Raw genomic sequence first — 19,174 nt, 5'->3', positions numbered from 1 at the left:
CTGATGCCAGTAACTGGCTTATGCTAAATACAATTGGGCTGTATTGGTGTAGGCACTATGTCCAAGGAATGCTTCTGAAGGGCTTCTTTCTCCAGTGTTTTCAGTCTACCATAAATTTGTTTTTCTGATGGTTGGATGCTTAATCTCACATAGTTAATGTTATTTGTTTTCCTTCACAACACGCATTTAACTGGGAGGGGGGGGGATGGGGGACGGGGACGGGACGGACGGACGTATTGCAAGGAGGAAAAAAGTATTGGTTAAAAGTTCTTTTCTGTGTAATTATTTCTGACAGAGTAATACATAGTGTGCCTACAAAGCAGTAGTTTAGCAGTTTGGTTTTACATAGTAAAATTATTGTTTCAGTTTGCCCAGAGAGAATAAAGGAATAAACCATTTTGGTGAGTGGGAAATGACCCAATATGATCCTTCAAGTTACAAAATTTCTTCAATCTCAACACATGGGGAAAATGAGAGAGCATAGTGCAATATTAATAAAAAACAAATAGTTTTCTCAAAAGTGATTTACTTACCTTGGGCAGGTGAGCAAAATGAGTATTTGAAAGACAGCCTGTTGATGGATTCTAAATTAATAGAATGTGAGAGAGCTTTTTGTGCATCCTCACCTTGCAATCGAGAAAAACATTATTGGGTATCTTAAGCAGGAATTACAGGTGTCCTCTGAGACATTAATAATATGATTATAATGTATGACTGTTGGACAGTGCAAGCACACAGTATGGTGAGGATTCCTCAGCCAAAAGTTTTCATCTAGGTCCTTATCACATCGGATCAGTGTTTGAGTTACAGTTTCAGCTGGTTCACTGGAAGCTGTTGACTTCGTCACCATGGTTGAGGGTCTTATCTGTCAGGAGACATCATCTGTGATTTGCAACACTGACAAGAGATTCAGCATGCTTCAGGGTTGATCCTGCCAGGCCACTGATTAGGCAGCTGGAATTGTGATTCTGGAGTTACCCATGTAACAATGGATCAAGTCTTGTAATATCTAGTCACATGTTTTGTTCTTAATGTGAGCTCTTAGCCTCACCCATCACTAATAGCCTTTCAAATGGGCATTAATTCAGCAGTTAGGAAGTCTCTTCCTTTAGGGATTATGTTCCATGATCTTCCTTTTCTTTCTCCTTCACTTCCATGCAGTGCATGCACTCCCCAGGTTATGCTTGCAAGCATGCGTGCTGTATTTCACCATGAGAGGAGAGGAACTTGAGGGGCTAACCCCAAGCTGGGGCATGAGGGAGACTAGTTGAGCTGCCATTACTAGGGCTTACAGGAACTACCTTGCTCTGTTCATTTCTTCTTCCAAGTCACCCTTCTCTGCTGTGGTCGTACTTTCCCACTTGGTGAGGAAACAAGGGTGTGGCTGTACCTGCATGACTCTTACCATGGCTGGGGTTCAATACATTCAGCTGGGTCCTGAAATGTACCTGTGAAGGGGCATTTTTGGCCCTCCCCAGCTGGTTGTTTTCCTGAGAGCGCCTTAACTGAGCTGTATCACACCATTCTCTCTTCTGTCTGTGCTTCGGGAAGTGTCTTGTTTGGCTAGAAGTAGTTTTGGTCTGTTTCTTTTTTAAAATACATTTTTCTTTTTCTATAAAAAGGGCACACTGGTGTGTATCTGGTAGAAAAGGTATAGCTAAAGAATGGTACTTGGAGCACAATATGGGGGAGATCTCATTTTCTGGGTCTGCTGAACCCAGCAAGAAGATTCAGTATTGCATGGGGCCAAGGGAGGATTGTTGACCACCACTTGTACTAGGGGACATCTGCTTTTGCTAAATGCGCTATGTCCATGTGTAGATGGCCTGTTTTAGCCATATCCAAGTTAGGTTTGGTGTTGAGGATTAGAGAGATAAAGCAGAGTTAACTTTGCTAAACAATGCTGAATATTGAATAAAATGATAGATTTGTTGACAGAAGCACTTAGTTCCTTTTAAGAAATCAATAGTGCCTCTGATAGCATCATAAATGCTGAGCTAATGGAGGCTGTTACCAGAAGTGAGCAGTTAATGCTGCAAGCCTTCTGTGAGGCCATCACTTCAGGAACATAAAACCTAAATGGCTAAGTGTTGCCCATGTGCAGAGGGACACAAAACTATGATAAGCCCTGTAAATGAATGTTGCATTTGTGGTTTCTTCAGTGCCTGTTTGGCTGGTGATGACTTCTGAGAACTGCAGTATGTGAGCTATAAATATTTCTTTTTGTCATTTATAATTTACTCATGGGTCAGAATAATTTACTTCCACAATAGCACTGAGGTTGAGAACTGATTGTGTAAAAGCTGTTAACTTGTGCTCACTTCTGCTGTCCAGGTTTTACTATGTAGTAGAATACAATTTTAATTTTTCATATGGTTTTGCATATATGATAATTTCCATTGCATGGGGCTGGCATTGTATAATTTTTCTGTGGTCTGATTATTTCTTTTTCCCCTTCATCTTTTATTATTTGACCACTATCATCCTACAATAACCTTTAATTCAGGAGAGGGAAAAAATATGCTGTTGTATGGAGGCAAGTGTCTATCTGTTGCAAATAAGTAGTGCAAAACTAGAGAAAACCAAGCAGCTTTGAATAACCCAATTCATTTCCCATCCAAGGTGGCACACGAAAGAAACCATCTTTGACAAATATATTTTTGATGTCACTACAGCAGATATTTCTGGGTGAATTTTCATTGCCCTGTACATTTCGTTATGCAGTTTCATTTAAGATTAATAGAGCTTCCACAGCTGCATTCACACATACAGCCTTGAAATTGCTCTCCACTTTTTTTTCTTCTCAGTATATTCTTCACCTTTTTTTCCCTTTGCTTTCTCCTTTTATCTTTGAGATGTATTTGTATATTTGTTGCCCAAATTAAATGGTAGAATGAGGTTGTGAAGGTGGGTTTTTTAAATTTGTTTGGTTTTGTTTGTTTTTTTTTTAAAGTTAGTTCTATTAATACATAGAACATGGGGCTCAACTGATAATTTAGGGCTCTGAAATTTGAGTTTAAAGACTGGTATGAAGTGTTCTTGTGGGCAAAGAGTATCACTACAGATGTCTACATTTCATATAAAACAAAATGGGCATTAATTCTGTATGCCTGCACTCATGTATTCACATATTTTCTCCTCACACCGAAAAAAGTCTTTCCTACTTCAAATGAAGGTAAAATAAGATGGTAGTTCAAATCTGCAGTTTTACTCCTCTTAGTTTTGAATGAGTTGGTGGTGTTGGAAGAGGACTGTTGTGGGTAGGTAAATGCCAATTGCTTTACTGCAATGTCATATTTTTGTGGTTTTCATTAAAAATTATAAGCACTTTTTTTTTCCTTTGTTCAGGTTTGTAGAGATACAATTAATTCCTCACTGTAAACAAAAGAAAAATCTCTGATAAATAATTTGCTTCTAAACTAAAATCTGCCAAAAAAAAAAACCAAGCTGGGTTTTTATCAGCGCAAGTTTGTTGTCTTTTTCTATTTTACAACTTCAACAACAACAAAAAAGTGAATTACAGCTGGCCCTTCTTACAACTGATAATATTTTTTCAGTTGAATGCTGTATAATAGACTTCCAGTGTATTTTCAAGTAGCTTAAAATCTTGACGGGTCCTAGTTATGACCAGGAAGGAAATCCTTTTAAAAAGGATAGCATTGTAGTTGAGGAATGAAGCAGGCATATTTTTAATTGGTCTTTATATTTTGAAAACTTTGTGTAATGTCCAGCTCCTGTAAAATATTTACAGAAGGATGTTCGTATCACTGTTTCCAAAGATGGAGCAAAAAAGGCAAAGAGATTGCATATCTGTTTTGTGAGTAGTTACTGTCACTTGTAATTTACATGAAGCTAAAAATCCAAACAGCCATAAGAAATTGCTGAGGGTGTTGGAGGTTGTCAGAGTAAAGGGCTGGCTCAGTGTTGCCAGGTTGGAGCTGAGCCTGTTCCACTTCGGTGCCTTCGATTGCTGCAGAATGAGGATTCTGTTCTTGATGTTGCTGTTTGAACAGGGCTTAAAAATTCATCTGGAAGATACCACAAAATTTGGACATGCCAGGTTGCCTTCCTCCTCTGTGCCCTCAGCTCTCCTCCCTGTTCAGCTCTGAAGGATTGGTATTACATCAGCCTGATTCCTGTAGGATGTGCCTCAGTCTGATGGTGGTACTGAGTGAACTTTTTTGCTGTGTCACTGGAAACAATTTAAAATGTAATGACAGCTGCCGCAAAATGGTCATGAGAGTTGCTCCCAGATGTCCTTTTACAGCCACACTTACGTGTATGAGAGCAGGCCCAGATACTGAACTGTAGAGTAATTGTCGATGAATGAAAGATGTGTGCCTATTGGGATTCAAGGTATTTCTTTCATGAAAAGCCTAAAAGTATGCTGTCACAACTGGAGGAGGATGTTTGAAGAGAAGTCAGAAATGTGAGAGATGGCAGTCAAGGAGGCAGTTTAGCTCTGTAAATCTCTGCTGCTTTTTATAATTTTTGTCAAGCATTGTCAACAGAACTGTACTGTTTCAGTCTTCAATGGGTAAAGCTGCTTTTTGAATAATGTTTTTGCCTTAGGGAAACTTCTTGGTTTTGTCCATTTTTCTGACCTGGTTAGATTTCATGCTATGCTGTATTATGATTATTCTGAAATTCATGTATTTAACTTCTTTACGTCTGTAGAGCTTCAAAATACGTTGCATACTAAACAAAATAATCATGTAGAATCAGACATTACTCTTGGCTTTCCAGAGAACTTGAACTTTCAATTTATTTAAACAGAAATAATGTAATTGCGGGTTTAATTTACTTCGTTTTTTTGTTGTTTTTTTTTTCCTTGAGTGGACTTACATTTAAGTAAGTACTTAAAAGTACGTCAGCAGCTTTACAAAGGGGGTCACTGTTGGGAACTGTTCACACAAGTAAAGACACTTGTGGGATGAAGATTGAAATCCCTGGTACAGATAAACACTGTGTTTATGACTCTGCACTGCTTCTTAGTAATGTCGGTGGCTTCCTAACAGAGATAAGCACAGCTGGCAGAACTTCAGTGGTTAGATAACAGAGCAGAAGCGCTGTTTAATCTGCTTGACTCTTGCTCTTGTGACGTTCAGATAAATAGACATAGAACACAGTGAAGCAAATGAAAATAAGGAAGATGTTTCACTGAATGCATGTTCTTAAACTGCTATAAATGGCTTTCTTCTTACTTTCAGAATTGTGAAGCGGTCACAAATGTTTCATGGTGTCATTCTTTGTCATCTGAGAACAGTAAAATTGGCAGAACAAGATACAGTCTTTCTTGCTTTTTAGCTTGCACATAAAAACTAGGAATAAAAAAAGAAAAGAAATCCCCAACACAAGCATGAAATTGGGATATTGTGTTAGACCGAAACTGCTCAGGAGCCATGGAGATTATTGTTTGTATTATTTTCTGCATAACAGAGGAGTTACCAAGGAATTTGGTTACTCAGTCATAAATTTGCAGAGTTGCAGTAGCAGAAGCTGTAGTCATATTATCGAGTAGTGAAAATGAAGCATCTCTATAGTGTCTTACTTGGTTCCTAGAGCTAAGGCAGAAACTTAGATTGTCTTGTCAGTCTGTGAGTGATGGACCCTGTATGATCACAATTTCATGTTCTGTTGAAGTGGAGAATGTCCCTTGTTTTGCTTAATTCTTTTGCAACAGCTGCTAGTTGAATTGAATACATGCTTGTTTCAGTAGAAAATAATACTTTTGAACCAGCTTAAAAAGCAGAGTTTAATAATTGTTTGCAAGCTGACCTTCTGTGTTCAGGGATTCTGTCATTCGCATGGCATTATATCCCTTGAATGTGTGTTGGGGTTTCTTGTGGGATTTTACTGGTATTAAGGTCAGATATTCAAATGCAGTCTCAGGAAAAACATACCCATCTTGTCTGTGCAAATTTATATGAGCAAATCTGAGAGTTGTTTCTCAAATTATTTCTGTGAATCTCCAAAAGTCATTTTTATATGATCATGTGGAATTATAGGATATTGTTTAAGGACCTTTTAAAAAACACTTTTCATAGAATATGGGTTACAAAAATCTGGCTAGTTGAATTGGATATTCTTTGTTTTAAAACATTGTATTGTCTACGATCTTGGACATTTGGTTGTGTCACTTTAGTGATTCTTTCTGCCCGGGTTGGTCTTTTTCACTTGAGCATATTTGATGACTATTGCATGAACTGTGGTATAATTATCAAAGATTTCAGCTATGAAGATTTAAAAAAATCTGACTTGATTTTTGTTCTCAGATTCCTGTGATCTGTTCCTGATTTTTTCAGTAGTGTTTCAGATAATGGTGCTTTTTATGATGTAATTTTCTCATGTTCTGCAAACATGCTGAAATATAACAGAAAATTATTGGTCTGAATTGCTGCTGAATACTTCATTGGGATTCAGCAGGATTTGGGGTTTGGTTATTTTGTTTTTTTGTTGTTGTTGTTTGAGGTTTTGTTTGGTTTGGATTTTTTATTTTTTTTTTCCCCTTGAAGGATCACTTATTATATGACAACTGTCTGGAATTTCAGGCAATGTTTTATATTCATTATTCTGTGACCTAAATTCATTCCCGTGCTCTGTTGTGGCTGACTGGCAGTTCCGAATTTAATTTATCCATACTCTTTCAGAAATGAGACTAGGCTATAGATTTGATACATTCTTTTGTATCATAATATGTAATAACTATATCAAAGAATGGAGGAGACAAGAAAGATCATCAGATTCTAAAGCTCAGGAGAATTCAGAGCATTGTTAGAGAAATGCAGAATATAGTTATGGATGCTGTTTACAGAAAACAAAATTAACAACACTGTCTATCCTTTTTGCCACACTATCTATTATAAATTCATACTTGAGGCGTTCTATGCCATATCACATATTTTTTCTCTGTGTATCAGTTATGATCTGAATTTTTTTCATATTTCAGTTATTTCAAAAGCATAATAATGCAACATTTACAATAGTATTTCTTACCAGAACACTCCTTACATTATGTATGTGCCTATTTAGCCACTTTTGAACATCTTGAATCTTTTTAAGTATCTGGTAATGAATCATGCGAAACATGAAGCCTGACTAAGGGGCAGTATTAACTGAAGTGTATACTAACCAAGGGTCAGGTTATTAAACTAGTCTCTTTTATGTATCTGTGGAGGGCTTAAGGTTTCCTAGAGCATGAATTTCGCTCAGAGGCTTTTGTTCATTTGCTTTTTTTTCTGTTTGGTTCATTTCTATCATCTTATCTTTCAAGCAAGGAAACCAGGGCATCAAGTAAATTTAGAAAGGGAGTGTTGTTACTGGATTGGAAAACACTCTACATGCCCTAGCCTTTTATCAGATTCCTCAAGAACTCAAAAAAAATTTTGTGATTATTTAGGTGGGTGAAGCAAAGGGCTTTTTAAATGAACTGTTTAGAATGTGAACCTATAGAAGTTAGTTCATTAACTGGCTGTTTTTCCAGGAACACCCTCTAATATTGTCAGATGAAAATACAACTAGTCTGGTTTCCTCATATCCAGTGTTTTAAAAATTGTATTTCTTTTGTACACTCTTGTCAGTAATACCTGTGTTCATGTTTGACTGTACCTGAGTCACTAATAGCTGTTGTTCCCCAGTTCTGCTTAGTTCATTGTAAATTCATCTTAAAACTGTGTGCAGCTTGAATTTCACATCTGAGTTCAATTTTCTTCTAACTGCCTTTGTACTGAAACATCACTGTGCAATTTTATCTTAATATTTTGATGGCCTTGCTTATCTCATAGTCACAAAAGTTTGCAGACACTTCTAAGATTTTAAGCTAGAAAATACATTGTCGAGATGTATATGTGTAGTTGTAGACTTTTTTATGTCAGTCACATGGTGATTGGCAGTTTTCTTTCCTTACTTTTCAGTCTTTGATACGAGCTCTGCTTTTTGGGGAAAGTTCTCTCTATGCTGTCACAAGCATGCCCATACTTGTACTGGGTGCAATATAAAAAATGTCAGTGAATGTGTTAATCACTCTTAACAGCAAAGAAGTTGTTTTTTAGATGTTATGAAGCTGGAAAAAAACAACTGCAGACAGAAAACTGTTGCAGCTATAACACGTGGAAAAAGGCAGCAATGCAGGTCGCAAAGCATAAGGTTGAGTGAGCCTGTATAGAAAACAGACAAATCGGGTTAACATCTTTTGATACTGGCTGTTTAAAAATAGAAAAAAGTACAGAAATACTGTGTATAGACAAGGCAGTGATACCCTCCAGGCAAATAGCAGCATATGGGAGAGTAAAGGACGCAGAGTGAAGGGTAAATACATAGGAGGCAGAAGGTGGACGAAGAAGGGAGTGATGGAAGTAGGTGGCTTACACAGCAGGAAGAGAAGCAGAGTCCCCCTTGTCTAGGAAAAAGAAATACGTAGAGAAATTAGCAACTCCCTCGAGGCTGGAATTGAATTCAGGAGAGAACATCCATATGGTAGGGACTGGGTTGGTTGCAGGAGCCCTAGTGTACTGGAAGTGCCAGGCAGCTCTCTTGTCAGTACCATAACTGAAGGTGCTTTTTATTTAGTTAGTCGTTCCTTAAGTAATGGGATTGAACAAATAAGTAACACTATCCATGTCAGAATTCCTTATTAATTGTAAAGATAAGAAAATAGAGCAGTAGTTCACAGATTGTGTTCTTTTCTAACACTCTAGTCTTGAAGTGTGTCTCATTTTTAATGTGGGAAGCAGTAGGTCTCAGTGGACAGTGGTGTTCTTGAGGCCCTCTTGCTTCCTCTGTCCTTTAGAGAATGACCTTGGATGAATCACAGCACTGTTTTTGCCTCAGCTGCTCCTAGGTGAAATGGAGATGGTAACAGTGTCCAATTTTGTATACGACATTGAGAAATGCAGGAGATATCTGTTCATTTCTGCCCAGCTGTTCTGTTTATGGCTAAAATTGCCTGTTAGATTCTGAAAGAAAGGTTAATTAAGTCATAGCATCAAAGTTTTCAGGGAGTCATTTTGAGGAACAATTAAGTATTTTTTTTTATATAACGTGATTGCATATTCTGTGTAGTTTCTATATGGTAGTCATAAAAGAGCAAAGTTCAAGTTGTTTTATGTCAGCAAAGGGTAGAGGCTTCCAAACTCACAGGACCTGGGTGACAAAGGAAGCGAAATGCAGAAACCTGACACTGCAATGTAGTGAAGTACCTTTGCTTAAAGTGGACTGGTTTAGGTGAATAGCTTTGGCCCAGTGTTAATACTCAGGTACATCTCAAATTAGGGAAAAAAAAAAAAAAAAGTCACAATGGATGGACCAGTAGAAATATGAAAATTCCTGTGGGTTCTCCACATCAGGCAGTAGACTAAGGAGAAATGAAACATAGTATTGGGATTCAAGAAAGCAGAAATAAAGAATGAGATTGTTAACAGAACATCATGTGTACAGTAATTTTCCATAAGGCTGTAGCTACCCAGTGGAATGAAAAGATCTCTTTTAGTCATTTGAGCATGTCTTTCTTGTACTGTAGTGCTGTCTGGGAATTAAGGATCAGCCCCCTTTTTCTGTGGGCATTGCATAAAGATCTGGTAAGATACTCACTGCCAAAGCTGCTTGCAAACTTGGGGGATTAAAAAAAAAAACACATATAGCTTTGAAATTCCATATGTAAGTGGGTGTCTATCTGTTACGCCATTATAACATCAGGTGGAAGTGTGGTTCTTAGTAATATATTGGATGTTATGAATGTGTAGCTATTAAAGTAGCATGAGTTTTCCTGGGACAGGAGTAGTGATAGTGTTTTTCTGAACGAATCAATTTGTGAATATGCAGGGTGTATATTGATCACTAATCTCCTGCATCTTTTAGATGAGATAAATGCTCAAAACCTTATTCTCATCTGAGTAACAACAAATTTCATGTGCCATTTTCCTTGATACTTGTTACATTTTTTTAAATATTTATAGGCAGCAAGGTCAGAGTACTCAGACTAATAAATCAATTCTTTTTTTTTTTTTTTTTTTTTTTACAGAGGGAAACTAAAGGTCAGTTTCTCATAGATCACATCTGCAACTATTACAACTTGCTGGAAAAAGACTATTTTGGCATTCGGTATGTTGACCCTGAGAAGCAAAGGGTATGTATATCAACTCTGACTACATTTGCTTGTAAGTAATGGTAAATTGATCGATTTTTTTTTTTTACAAATTTCTTCTTTTTAAACTTTTTTTTTTCCAATTAGCAGGGAAGTTCTAATGCAAAGTTACATATCTCTGAGGATTTATACTGTAGCCATAATCCATAGAGCTTGCTAAAGTGACATTATTAAATTAATTTTCTCCTCAGTTCATGTATTTAGCTTCAGGTGAATTGATATATTCTGATTAGTGTGCTTCCTCTGGGCATGGAAGATTGAAAAGATCTATAGGCATGACTGAGCAGTGGCACATAGTAGCTCTAGGCTCTGCACTGGAATTTGGGATTTCTTTTTTTCTGTAGAGTATGCTTCTTGGGAAACGTAGGCAGTAATTCTGTTGATTTTAACAGCCAAAAGCAGTGATTCTAGTCCACTTTTCTTGGTTTTAAGATCATGAATTAGGAAATGAGTTATAAGAGAAATTTCTTTATACAGATTTAAATGCTGTGGATGATGAAGGAATCATGATTTTGAATTGATGAGTTAGGTGGTGGCTCTTCCCACAGTTTTGTATTTTAGCAGTTGTGAGCTTAGCTGTCTGAAATTCATATTAGGTAAAAAACCCAAACACAAGATTACAGAGGAGTAGTTGTTAGGTATGTGTTTATAGAGATAAGCTGTAGCAAGTATAAGATGTAACGGGCTTGCTGAAGGAACATCACATAATTGTCACCACTGTGGAATTCTTGCTCCTCCCACCAAGGAAAAAGGGAGAGCCATTTCCTCCAGTATATTCTTATGGATTGGATAGATGTATTACAAAACAGGAACAGTAGTTCAGTGAAGATCTGTAGGTGGAATTCACCAAGAGCTTCTTTCTAAAGTTAAATCTGATAATTTGACTGAGAATAATTGCTTTGAAGGGAAGTGATAATACATTCCAAACCAGTTCAACAGGGTGTGTGACAATATACTTCAGTGCCCTCTATGCAAATAAAGAGATGGAACAATGAATAATCATAGAATCGTAGAATGGTTAGGGTGGGAAAGGACCTTAAGATCATCTAATCTGCTCTTATTGACGCCATGTTGGTTGTCAGCAACTGCGTTATTGTTTTTCATGTGCCTTAGCATGCCTTCTGGGAGGATCTGCTCCAAGATTTTGCCAGGCACAGAGATGAGACTGACTGGTCTGTAATTCCCTGAGTTTTCCATATTCCTCTTCTTGAAAATGGGACTTATATTTCCCTTTTTCCAGTCGTTGGGGACTTCACCTGACTGCCATGATCTTTCAAATATGATGGCCAGTGGCTTAGCAACTTCATTCACCAGCTCCTTCAGGACCTGCGGATGGATTTCATCAGGTCCCATGGACTTGTGTACGTTCAGGTTCTTAAGATGATCTTGAGCCTGATTGTCTCCTACAGTGGGCCCAAGGTCTCCATTCTCACAGTCCCTGTGTCTGCCTTCCAAGACTTGGATGGTGTGGTCAGAGCACTTGCTGGTGAAGACTGAAGCAAAGAACTCATTAAGAACCCCAGCCTTCTCCAAATCCAGGGTAGCCAGTTCTCAAGATAGCTTTCGGAGAGAGCCCACATTGTCCCTAGTCTGTCTTGTTAGCAACATACCTATAGAAGCCTTTCCTGTTATCTCTGACACCCCTGGCCAGACTCAGTTCTAACTGGGCCTTAGATTTCCTGACCTGATCCCTAGCTTCCTGGACAATGTCCCTGTATACCTCCCACGCTGCCTCTCCTCACTTTCAACTTCAGTAAGTTTCTTTTTTCCTTCTCGGTTTCCTCAGCAGCTCCTTATCCATCCAAGGAGGTCTCCTGGCCCTCCTGCTGCACTTCCTTCTGGTTGTCACGCAACACTCCTGAGCTTGGAGCAGGTGATCCTTGAATCAGCATTCTTTAGCCTCTGGCCCTCTAGGGCTCTATCCCATGGAACCTTACTAAGCAGGTTCCTGAAGAGGCCAAAGTCTGCTCTCTTGAAGTCCAGGGCAGTGAGCTTGCTGTGTGCCCTTCTGCTGCCCTCAGAATCTCGAACTTGACCATCTCATGGTTGCTAAAGTCAAGGCTGCCCTGGAGCATCACATTCCCCACCAGCTCCTCCTTTTGGTGAGCACGAGGTTAAGCATGGCACCTCTCCTTGTCAGCTCCTCTATCACTTGCAAGAGGAAGTTGTCTTCCACACAACTGAGGAACCTCATGGATTGCTTATGCTGGAATAAAATTAATATTGCCTGGTCTGGTTTTGGCAATAAGCCATCAGCATGATGTGGCTGTGACAAAAGACAACACTTTGTTTGCCCTTTCTTAGGATTGTATTTTCAAGAAAGTTTTAATATCATTAAACCCTAATGAGACCTCAGCTATTCTGATCTAGATGTCTGTATTTAAGAAAGATAGTTTAACTGAATTGGGAGAAGTACTAGAAAGATAAAGAGAATGGAGGGCTTGTTTTTGAGACGATATTAAGAAGGGCATAATACATCTAGTACAGCAAAGCAGAGGATAAGAGGATATGATCCTACATGCATCAGAGTGTAAAGCAGAAAGAATAAAATTTAAGCAAGAGAAGTGGTTTCTTAATTAAGGCAATGAAAGCTGCAGTGTCTGGAGCACCTATAATGGAGGCAATGGGGCAAAATTTTTACCTGGATTATTAAAGAATTTTAAAAGACATCTCTCTAATTTTATGGAAGGGGTTTATATTAAACACTGACAGGACTAGGCACCATCTTCTGAAGTTTCAAAAAATATAGCATAACTATTTTCATAAGAGTTATTGATTCTGATGTAGGCAGCATACAGTTAATGTTGCTTTGCCCATTTTCTTGGAATTGTTGAAAGTCTTTTGCTGTTTATATTTCACTGCATGATGTCTGTCTTTGCACAGAAAGGGCTATGTGGTTCCAAATGGAAGTGACAAGATCATGCATTTAATTCTGGCTTTTACTGAATTATTCTTGATTGGCTGTTTGAATAGTTAAGCTGTATGACATAATAGTATGTTATTATATAGTGTACACACGTGTACATATATAGATACATATAAATATTTTGCAAATTACTCCTGCTGACATTTATTCTACCAGTGATACTTGCCTCCCCTTTTTTTTATATGTAATTTGTTGTGTGAAGGTTGCAGAGTTGCTCCAAAAGCTAATTTGCAGTCCTTTTGTTTTGTAGTCTATTGAGGGAGCTCAAGCAGGCAAAAATACCAGCTTTAACTCATCCTAAATGTCTACTTTCAGAGTATGCTACCAAAATGTAGCATTTTGACTTAGAAGTGTTGAAACACTTGACTGAGTTTGAGAATTAAAAAAATTGTTATAGTATTTCACATGTTTCAAATGAACTGTTTCAATATTTGTGTTTAAAACATTCAGAACTTCTGACTATGTGAAAAATATAGATAATTGAGCCAATTGTCTTAGGTTGTAACAAAATTTTGAAATGTGGGGAAACTGTGGTAGGAAACAACTGTGTTACCACAGCTTATTTTTTGTGTTGGTTATAATGTACTCCTTCCTCCCCTTAGCCATATTTTTTTTTGATAGTACTTTCTTTCTGCATAAGTAAATGTGTGTGGATATTTTAGAGAAGCTTAAACTTTGTAGAATTTTCTATAGTTTTCTATTTTCTTTTCCAGACCAAAAAAAAAAGAAACTCTGGAAGACATTTCTAACAGAAGGCAGCACAGTAGCTTTTCTTTCTGTCTTTGCATTTACAGGAGCATAAAAGTGCCAATGACCTCAAATTGAACTAGCAGTTAAAAGCTCTAGGTTCTACACCATATCTGCATTCTTGTGTCACATTTAGATGTTCCTTTGGGGAAACTGTGCCTTAGGGCAGCTTCAGAAATACACAGGTTTGTACTAAAAGAATGCAGTAAGTTGCAATGTGCCATTTTATATCTAACGGTATTATGCTGAGGATGAACAAGTTCCTTCTGTTCATATATTAGCTGCTGAATTTTTTGCCTGGATTTCTGAGAAAACCAGGTGTATGGGATCAGATTGCCTTTCTCCCTGACTTTCACCTATAGTAACTTTTAAAAGTTACTATAGTAACTTTTGAAGACAGTTTTGGTTAAATTTGGCTGGGGATGTAATTGTCTGTAAGGTTTCATGAGGAAAAGCCACCACATTGGTTGCAAAACCCTATTATTCTTCTCACTGGGGTAAATAGTGTAGGGTAAACCCACTCCACAGGGAATCTGGAGGGAGCTGTTCTGAAGGACTCAGAAACCATAATTTGTTTTCTTAGAAATAAGTAGTTTCAAACATGAGACATACCTTGAGGAGGTGTTACCAATTCTGCTAAATTCTGCTACTCAAGGAACTACCTATTGGTACATTTTCATGTAATAGATATTATATCAAGGCCAATTATCAGTGTCATCCTTGAGGAAATGCAGTATGGCTAATAGTGTGCCAGATAACCCTGGGTTAACTGAGCACATTTCTGTGTGGGTTTTTTTTTTGGCTGGTAGGAGATGGAATTAGGATGATATAATGCAACTACTGTTCAGAGACTCTCACTGGAGATGATCCCTTGTTGAGTGAGGATACTGGTATTGAGGGCAATGGAGGACTGGGCTGAAGGAAGATGGCAGTGTGGTGAAATTTATTATCTGAGTCTCTTCAGGAGATATCTGAGCAGTGATTTAAAATTGGAAATACTTATGTTTATGTTTTTTTACCCCCAGTAGGTGGCTTGGAACATGTGCTTGTGATTATGTTTTTGGATGTGAAAGTATGAGGTGGCAGAAATACTTTGGAGATACCCATGGGGAAGCATTAGGTATTATGAAAAGGCTTTGTAAGAGCATGGAGCAACTGTGAAGTCTTGCCAGTCACTGTAGAAATGTTTGAGATTGTAATCACCCTGAAGCGATAAGATGCTTTGTCATTTGGATGTGCTGCAGGCTTCTCTGGGAGTGGCACAATAGTGCAGTGGTTTTAGCTTTGTGCATGTATGCCTGGCAGTATGAAAGCAAAGCTTTCAGATCTGTGAAACTGCTGTATGAATACTGCTCCCACTATGCAGCTGATCTTGAATGGTTGAGTACACTGGGATTTTCTGACTTCCCCAGAACGCAGAGCCCAGCTCTGTGCATCACTAAGAAGATGACACTGTGCACTATGGATTTGCTGGTACTCTTGCCAATCTACCCCTAAAGAACTGTTGCAAATACAATTACTATTTTGCATTCAAGTTAGACTGTAGGCACCTCTACACGCAGACAGTTTATTGTTTTGGTTTTTTTTTTTTCTGATTACATACTTATTTCATTAGTAAGGCTGCTGCAGAGTCCCATTTGTATTCCAGTTTACATGATTTACTATGGACTTGGGCAGAGTATTTGTTTAATCCTATAAGCTAAGCTGTTCAGCACTGTCCCAGTATTTACTAGGGAAGGAAACTGGAGCCTGTTGTCTGTGAATAATGAATTTATATATCATGAAGTAGCAGTTCTGTTTTTAATGGGACATGTACACAAAATCTGCAACAGTTCCTCTTTGGAGTGGACTTTTGAAAGGGTCAGCAAGTCTTGGGTGCCCTGATCTCTGTTCTAGCAACCAGTAGCTATTTAATACATGTTCTTAAAAATGTGCACTTAGTCCAACATGAAGGCAAAGAAGGTTGGCAGGAAGAGACAACAGATAATTTGCAACTTCAGGTTAACAAAGCTGTATCTTTGGGTAATGCATTGCAAGACTCCATACAGCTATGCAAGGAGGGCTATCTGGGAGCTCTCCACTCTCTTACATGCTGAACACCAGAGTCACTGGGCTGTAGGTTACTTATAAGTTTAATGATTCACTATGCATATGAATCTGCTCTCCCAGACACAAATATCACAAAATATATGTCCTTTTGCACAAAGTGTTGCTGTGACACTGCTTATTGTGTGTGTTTCAGGTCACACTGTTCCCAAAAATTATAGTTGAACTAGAAAAGACACAAAGCCATGAGAATGATCAGAGAATCACAGTATCATAGAATGGTTCCAGGGATGCCTTCTACTAGGCTACGTTGTTCAAAGCCATGATATCAAGAATGCATTTCATACAAAGAGAGATGGATTAGACTAGAAAAATTCATCTAGGAAAAGAGTTAAGTGAGAGAGAATGACCGAGAGAGAGCAAGAGAATGTACAAGAGAAGTAAGAGAAATAGATATGTTGTAAAATGGCTTGGAGAAGGAGATCAGGGAAAGATTGCCCTGTAATTTTTGTAACAGAACTAAAACACACTTAAAGAAATTATAAAGCAATTGGTATTGAGAAGTAGTTTCTAAAATACCATACCTATTGAAAAAATTCATTGTTGTAGATGTCAAAAACACAAAAGAGTTAGAAAAAAAGTTAATAGTCAAATTGGAAGGTCCACAAAAGCTTATAAACAAATTATAATGGAGGCTGATGGAAAAAGCCAGTGAACACAATGGGAGCTACTACTTTTGTTCTTTTTCTAAGTGTTTACTTCAGGCTATTTTTAGGAACAAAGTGCTGAGTTAAATGGATGCTTTTACCAGTACGGGTGCATTTATGTACTAAACAAAATCTTGGCACAAATGAATAGTAGTGTGAATGTACAGATAAACTTAATTCAGCAGTAATGTTACTAACCAAAGTATCATGTGTGAAGATTAATAACCCTGCACACCAAGTAATTCTTCAGGCTATTTTAATAGCGGTGTTTTTTCCATCATTTGTGAACCTGTTGTCTGTGAGGACGTGGTGGCTCAGGCACACATCAACATATAAAACATGAGAAGTTTCACATCAATATGAGAAAAAACTTCTTTACGTTGAGGGTGGCAGAGCACTGGAACAGATTGCTGGGGAGGGTCATTGAATCTCCCTCTCTGGAGATCTTCATAAGCCACCTGGACACAGTCTGCAGGTTCTCAGGTTCTGTTTTACCGTATGGACATCTGAGCATTGACTAAATATTGCTTGCTGAGGTGGAGTTAAATATTCATAGCATTTAGACATGTTTGGTTGCCCCTTCTTTAGTGCTCCTCTTGCAAACAGAGAGGCTAAATGAAAAGCCTCTTGTGTTGGAGGAGAGGGACTTTTCACTGAATTCCTTGGACTTCTGGTTTGCCAGGTCCCAAGCACTTGCCTTTGGCTTGGCAGGTTTTTAGGAGGTGGGCTTTGGTTTATGCCAGTCTTACACAGGAGTCCATAGGATGAGGAGACTGAAACACACGTTTGCACTGTAAGGCAACTGTTGCATTTTAGAGGAAGAACGGTTGGGCATTTTCATGACACCTGACGCTTTACAGGGACTGTAAAAATAGATATGTGACATTGTGTCCTCTTTCCTTCCTGCGTCTTACTCCAAAACCCTTAACCCTCTGCTGTAGTGAGACCAAGCTCAGTCCTGTCTGAGCTTCTCAGTGAATGACTGTTCAAAACAGGTTGTTGGCTGAAGTGTCTTTACTAAAAGGACATCAGTGTTTGTGGAGTTAAACTGACTCTCTAGAATGCTGTTTTTATCCTTATGTAGTGTCCTTGCTCGTCTCGAGCTTTTGCTGTGGAAGCTGGTAGAACATCAGCATTTGTTGGTAAGCAAGAAAACACCTGGCCTTGCTAATGACTGTTCAGTGCCATTTAAAGGCTGAGCAGAGGTGAAGGCTGTATTTACAAAGTAAAAATTGCACTAGTCTGAAAGACAGCATGTAGTCGCAATGAAATATGAGTCAGAATGCAATTCTCAGCATATTTTAGGATCCCAGGACCAAAAGTGAAATCCATAATAGTTTGCTTACCACTGATGCTTGAAGCACTGAGACTTGTTAGCTATCCCATGACTGACCTTCAAGATCTCTAGGTTCTTTCTCTTTGCTTTCTGCTTCCATGAGGACATCTGCCTGACCATCTACGTGCCAGGCTCCTACCCAGATGTCTTTTGGCAGAAGGGATTAGAAATTGGCAGTGCTGAACAGAAGTTACCTCAAAGAATCCTTAGATGTTATCTGGATTAGGATCAAAATCTTATCTACTCCATTGGGCAGCAACCATGTTGCTAACATGCCATCACTGAAATAGGAGGCTCAGCCTCTGCAGGAATGATTTCTGATGATCATTAAGTACTGCCACATAAAAAATCAGGCTGGTTTGAGGGTGTAGGCTATCATCCAATTAAAGCAGTCTTTATGGACAACAGTGTGAAATACATGAGGCAAAAATGAAACTGTATAAGGTTGATGGGTTTTTCCCTTCCCCTAGTTTACACATTTTACTCCATAGAGGGAAATTAAAGATTCCTGTCTGTGATTGCAAGTTTACATCTGACTTGTTTTGTTTCTCTTTTTTTTATTTGTCTTATAAATGAGGTGCTAGCTTTACAAGAAAATTGGAAACACCTGTGGTTTGTTCCTGCAAGGTAGTGTGGCACACTCTTGCAGTGACATCTTTCTGTAGTGGAAGAATTAAATGCTTTTAAAGTTCGGTCTGAGAACTCAAAATGTTGTATTTTCTTTTTGTCTGAGGATTTTTTTTTTCTTTCTTTTCAGCAAATTGTTTAACAAAAGATTGATACGTGGAAAGAACATTTTACAAAGACATATGCTTTTCAATTGAAAATTCCTGCAGAAACCTTTGGACGAATTTATAGGAAGTTTTATCTGGTCCTAGCTGTTAGAACTAATTAATCTTGGAATAAATATAGCATGAATACTCTAGTGTAGAGATGAGGCACAATTATTAATTATTAGTCAGTGCTGTAAGGCTGGAAGATAAATACTCAGGGGAAAATCTTTCCTAAAACTCAAATTGAAATATACAAACAAATATATAGGGGTGGCTCTTTCCAGAAGTACTAGCAGTGACTAGGTGTTTATCTTCCCCTGACACTCAGCATTAAGCACCTAATTGCTGTGTCTTAGAAAATATCCACAAATTATAAAGTAACTGCTCAGTTTTCTGGAAGGTTCAGCTGAATTTCCTACATGTTTGCAATATTCCACCAACAGAAGGTCACTACAGAAATCTGAGCTTCTGAAACCTGCTGTCAGTTTCTTGACCTCC

At 38.2% G+C, this 19,174-nt stretch overlaps 1 protein-coding gene across 3 annotated transcripts in view; it reads left to right on the top strand.

The window, feature by feature from the left end:
* Positions 1-19,174, top strand: part of FRMD3 (FERM domain containing 3) — a 134,349-nt gene that overhangs the window by 50,114 nt on the left and 65,061 nt on the right. For all 3 annotated transcript variants that reach the window (XM_061456291.1, XM_061456295.1, XM_061456292.1), the window contains exon 2: positions 10,019-10,123. In XM_061456291.1, coding sequence (XP_061312275.1) covers positions 10,019-10,123 — 105 coding nt within the window. The remainder of the gene's footprint in view (positions 1-10,018; positions 10,124-19,174) is intronic.

Source organism: Pezoporus flaviventris, unplaced genomic scaffold (genome assembly GCF_033815535.1).
Source record: "Pezoporus flaviventris isolate CSIRO_AGI_PZ_B2104156 unplaced genomic scaffold, CSIRO_AGI_Pfla_v1 ptg000022l, whole genome shotgun sequence".
NCBI lineage: Eukaryota > Metazoa > Chordata > Aves > Psittaciformes > Psittacidae > Pezoporus > Pezoporus flaviventris.
The sequence above is the reverse complement of the archived record's forward strand: the minus strand, read 5'-3'. Positions and strand labels throughout refer to the sequence as shown.